The following is a 5,000-nucleotide window of genomic DNA, read 5'->3' as shown; positions in this document are numbered from 1 at the left end:
CAATTTCACAACAATTTCACAATTTCACATTTTCACAATTTTACATTTTCACAACAATTTCACATTTTCACAACAATTTCAAAATTTCACAATTTCAAAATTTCACAACAATTTCAAAATTTCACAACAATTTCAAAATTTCACAACAATTTCAAAATTTCACAATTTCACAACATTTTTACAACATTTTCACATTTTCACAACAATTTCCCCCTCTTTCTGCAAACACTTATTGTCCTCCCTAATTGTTTCCTTTCTGCCAACACTGCTCTTGTACAACCAAATGTCACCTTTCTATCTATTTATCTATTTAACCCCCCCCCTCTCTCTATTTATCTATTTAACCCCCCCTCTCTCTATCTATCTATTTAACCCCCACTCTCTCTCTCTATCTATTTATTTAACCTCCCCTCTCTCTATCTATCTATTTATTTAACCTCCCTTCTCTCTATCTATCTATTTAACCCCCTTCTCTCTATCTATCTATTTAACCCCCCTCTCTCTATTTATCTATTTAACCCCCTTCTCTCTATCTATTTATTTATTTAACCTCCCCTCTCTCTATCTATCTATTTAACCCCCACTCTCTCTCTCTATCTATTTATTTAACCTCCCTCTCTCTCTATCTATCTATCTAGTTAACCTCTCTCTCTCTATCTATCTATTTAACCCCCTCTCTCTCTCTATCTATTTAACCCCCCTCTCTCTCTCTATCTATTTAACCCCCCTTCTCTCTCTCTATCTATTTAACCCCCTCTCTCTCTCTCTATCTATTTAACCCCCCTTCTCTCTCTCTATCTATTTAACCCCCCTCTCTCTCTCTCTATCTATTTAACCCCCTTCTCTCTATCTATCTATTTAACCCCCCTTCTCTCTCTCTATCTATTTAACCCCCCTTCTCTCTATCTATCTATCTAGTTAACCCCTCCTCTCTCTCTCTATCTTTTTATCTATTTATCTATTTAACCCCTCTCTCTATCTATCTATTTAACCCCCCTCTCTCTCTATCTATCTATCTAGTTAACCCCCCCCTCTCTCTCTCTATCTTTTTATCTATTTATCTATTTAACCCCCTCTCTCTATCTATCTATTTAACCCCCCTCTCTCTCTATCTATCTATTTATTTAACCTCCCTCTCTCTATCTATCTATCTAGTTAACCCCCCTCTCTCTATCTATCTATTTAACCCCCCTCTCTCTCTATCTATCTATTTAACCCCTTCTCTCTCTCTCTATCTATTTAACCCCCCTCTCTCTCTCTATCTATTTAACCCCCCCTCTCTCTCTCTATTTAACCCCTCTCTCTCTATCTATCTATTTAACCCCCCTCTCTCTCTATCTATCTATTTAACCCCCACCCCCCTCTCTCTCTCTATTTATCTATTTAACCCCCCTCTCTCTCTCTATTTATCTATTTAACCCCCCCCTCTCTATATATATCTATATATTTAAACCCCCCTCTCTCTATCTATATATCTATTTAACCCTCCCCTCTCTCTCTCTCTCTCTCTCTCTCTCTCTCTCTCTCTCTCTCTCTCTCTCTCTCTCTCTCTCTCTCTCTCTCTCTCTCTCTCTCTCTCTCTCTCTCTCTCCCTCCCTCCCTCTATTTAACCCCTCCTTCCATCCCCCTCTCTCTCTCCCTCCGCCCCCCTCCCTCCCTCTCTCTCTCTATTTAACCCCCTCTCCCTCTCTCCCTCTATTTAACCCCCTCTCCCTCTCTATCTATCTATCTATCTATCTATCTATCTATCTCCCTCTATCTATCTATCTATCTATCTATTTAACCCCTTCCCTCTCTCCCCCGCTTCCACCACCACCAGACCACGGAAAGGAAGTGTGCTCCCTGCCCGCCCCCTCCTCTCTCTCTCTCTCTGTCTCTCTGTCTCTCTCTCTCTCTCTCTCTCTCTCTCTCTCTCTCTCTCTCTCTCTCTCTCTCTCTCTCTCTCTCTCTCTCTCTCTCTCTTTCTCTCTCTCTCTATCCATCCATCCATCCATCCCCATCTATCTATCTATCTATCTATCTATCTATCTATCTATCTATCTATCTATCTATCTATCTAACCCTCTCCCTCTCTCTCTCCCCCGCTTCCACCACCACCAGACCACGGAAAGGAAGTGTGCTCCCTGCCCGCCCTCGTTGGCACTTGCACAGACCACGCGGAGAGGTGGCACTACGACCCCGTGTCAAGGGCGTGCCAATCCTTCGTGTACTCGGGATGCGGCGGCAATGCCAACAATTTCGCGAGCTTGGCACAGTGCCGGGACTTCTGCGGGAGGGTGGAGGTCGACCTCGCGCCGGAGGAGGAGTTCGATCAAGGTGAGTTTCTGAAGGGGGTGGGGGGGGGTTGGATGGGGGGTGGAGGGGGAGGTTTGGAGGTGAGTTCGTGGGGGGGGGGGTCGAGGGGGAGGGTTCGAGGAGGAAGGTTGGAGGGGGAGTTTGATCAAGGTGAGTTGGAGGAGGAGGTTCAAGGAGGAGGTTTCGAGAAGGAGGTTTGAGGAGGAGTTTGATCAAGGTGAGTTGGAGGAGGAGGTCTCGAGAAGGAGGTTTCGAGGAGGAGGTTCAAGGAGGAGGTTTCGAGAAGGAGGTTCGAGGAGGAGGTTCAAGGAGTTTGATCAAGGTGAGTTGGAGGAGGAGGAGGTTTCGAGGAGGAGGTTCGAGGAGGAGGTCTCGAGGAGGAGGTTTCGAGAAGGAGGTTTCGAGGAGGAGGTTCAAGGAGGAGGTCTCGAGGAGGAGGTTCAAGGAGGAGGTTTCGAGGAGGAGGTTTCGAGGAGGAGGTTCCGAGGAGGAGGTTCGAGGAGGAGATTCGAGGAGGAGGATCGGATCTTACCATCGTTATCGCCGTATCAGCATGACTGTCATTTTTATTATCATTATTATTCCCATCCCTAATATTAACAATTATCACTTATTGCCAATTTACCAATTATTATAACCAAATTTTATCATTATTTTATCCATTACCATCATCATTATCATTATTCTTGTTATCACTATCATTCTATTTTCCATTATCATCATTATCATTATTCTTGTTATCAGTATCATTCTATTTTCCATTACCATCATCATTATCATTATTCTTGTTATCACTATCATTCTATTTTCCATTATCATCATCATTATCATTATTCTTGTTATCACGATTATCCTATTATCTATTATCATCAGTATTACCAATTATTATAACCAATTTATCCATTCCTGTCCCAAAACAGTCATCATCATTTCTTTATCATCATCATTATTCTCATCAATTACCAATTATTACAACCAATTATTACAGCCAATTATTACAACCAATTATTACACAGTTATTACAACCAATTATTACCAATTATCACACCCAATTATCACCAATTATTACTAGTTAGCACAACCAATTATTACCAGTTATCCCAACTAATTATGAGGCCGGCCAATGCTATCAATATTCTTGTATCACAATCATTGCCATTATCATTATTCTTATCACTATCTACCTTTATCAATTATTATCGTTATTACCAGTTATTACCAATTATCACCACCCATTCACCCCCCCCCCAGGCCAGTGCTTCCTGCCCCAAGACACTATTATTATTGTCATCACTATTTCAGTTACCAATTATTACCAGTCATCACAACCAATTATTACCAATTACCCACAGCCCATTCCCCTCCCCCCCAGGCCAGTGCACAGACAACCAAAACATCATTATTTTCATCACTATATCAATTACCAATTATCACAACCAACGATTACCAATTATCACCAATTATTACAACCCATTCACCCATCATCATCATTTTATCACTATAGCATTAACCAATTATCATTATCAATTATCAATCATCACAATCAATTACAACCAATTACCACAACCCATCCCCCCCCCCAGGCCAGTGTACAGACAACCAAAACATCATCATTTTCATCACTATATCCATTACCAATCATCACAACCAATTACAACCAATTATTACTAATTTACCAATTGTTACCAATTATCACAACCGACGATTTCCAATTATCCCCAATTACCACAACCAATTACAACCAATTACCACAACCAATTATAACCAATTACCACAACCCATTACAATCAATTACCACAACCAATTACAACCAATTTCCTCAACCAATTACCACAACCCCTCCCCCCCCTCCCCCCTCAGGCCAGTGCTTCCTGCCCCACGAGGCCGGTCCGTGCACAGACTACCAAAACATCAGCATCATTTTCATCACTTTATCCATTACCAATCATCACAACCAATTACAACCAATTACCACAACCAATTATTACTAATTTACCAATTATTACCAATTATCATAACTAATTCACCAATTATCACCAATTACCACAACCAATTATCACCAATTACCACAACCAATTACAACCAATCATCACCAATTACAACCAATTACCACAACCAATTACAACCCATCCCCTCCCCCCCAGGCCAGTGCTTCCTGCCCCACGAGGCCGGCCAATGCTATCAATATTCTTGTATCACAATCATTACCATTACCACTATCAACCTTTATCAGTTATTACCAATTATCACCAATTACCACAACCCCTCTCCCCCCCCCCTCCCCCCCAGGCCAGTGCTTCCTGCCCCACGAGGCCGGTCCGTGCACAGACTACCAGACCATCATCATTTTCATCACTATATCCATTACCAATCATCACAACCAATTCCAACCAATCATCACAACCAATTACAACCAATCATCACAACCAATTATTACCAATTATCATAACTAATTCACCAATTATCACCAATTACCACAACCAATTACAACCAATCATCACCAATTACAACCAATTATAACCAATTATCACAACCAATTATAACCAATTACCACAACCAATTACAACCCATTCCACAATTACCAATTACCACAACCAATTACAACCCATTCCACAATTACCAATTACCAATTACCTCAACCCCCCCCCCTCCCCCCCCAGGCCAGTGCTTCCTGCCCCACGAGGCCGGTCCGTGCTCAGACTACC

At 41.9% G+C, this 5,000-nt stretch overlaps 1 protein-coding gene across 1 annotated transcript in view; it reads left to right on the top strand.

The window, feature by feature from the left end:
* Window positions 1-5,000, top strand: part of Ppn (proteoglycan-like sulfated glycoprotein papilin) — a gene marked incomplete at its 5' end in the record, with an annotated part of 71,231 nt that overhangs the window by 62,299 nt on the left and 3,932 nt on the right. The window contains 2 exon segments of the mRNA XM_070120480.1: window positions 2,101-2,316; window positions 4,956-5,000. The exon segment at window positions 4,956-5,000 is cut by the window's right edge and continues 126 nt beyond it. Coding sequence (XP_069976581.1) covers window positions 2,101-2,316; window positions 4,956-5,000 — 261 coding nt within the window.

This window comes from Penaeus vannamei, unplaced genomic scaffold (genome assembly GCF_042767895.1).
Source record: "Penaeus vannamei isolate JL-2024 unplaced genomic scaffold, ASM4276789v1 unanchor5351, whole genome shotgun sequence".
In the NCBI taxonomy this organism is placed as follows: domain Eukaryota; kingdom Metazoa; phylum Arthropoda; class Malacostraca; order Decapoda; family Penaeidae; genus Penaeus; species Penaeus vannamei.
This window is presented reverse-complemented; position numbering and strand designations above follow the sequence as displayed.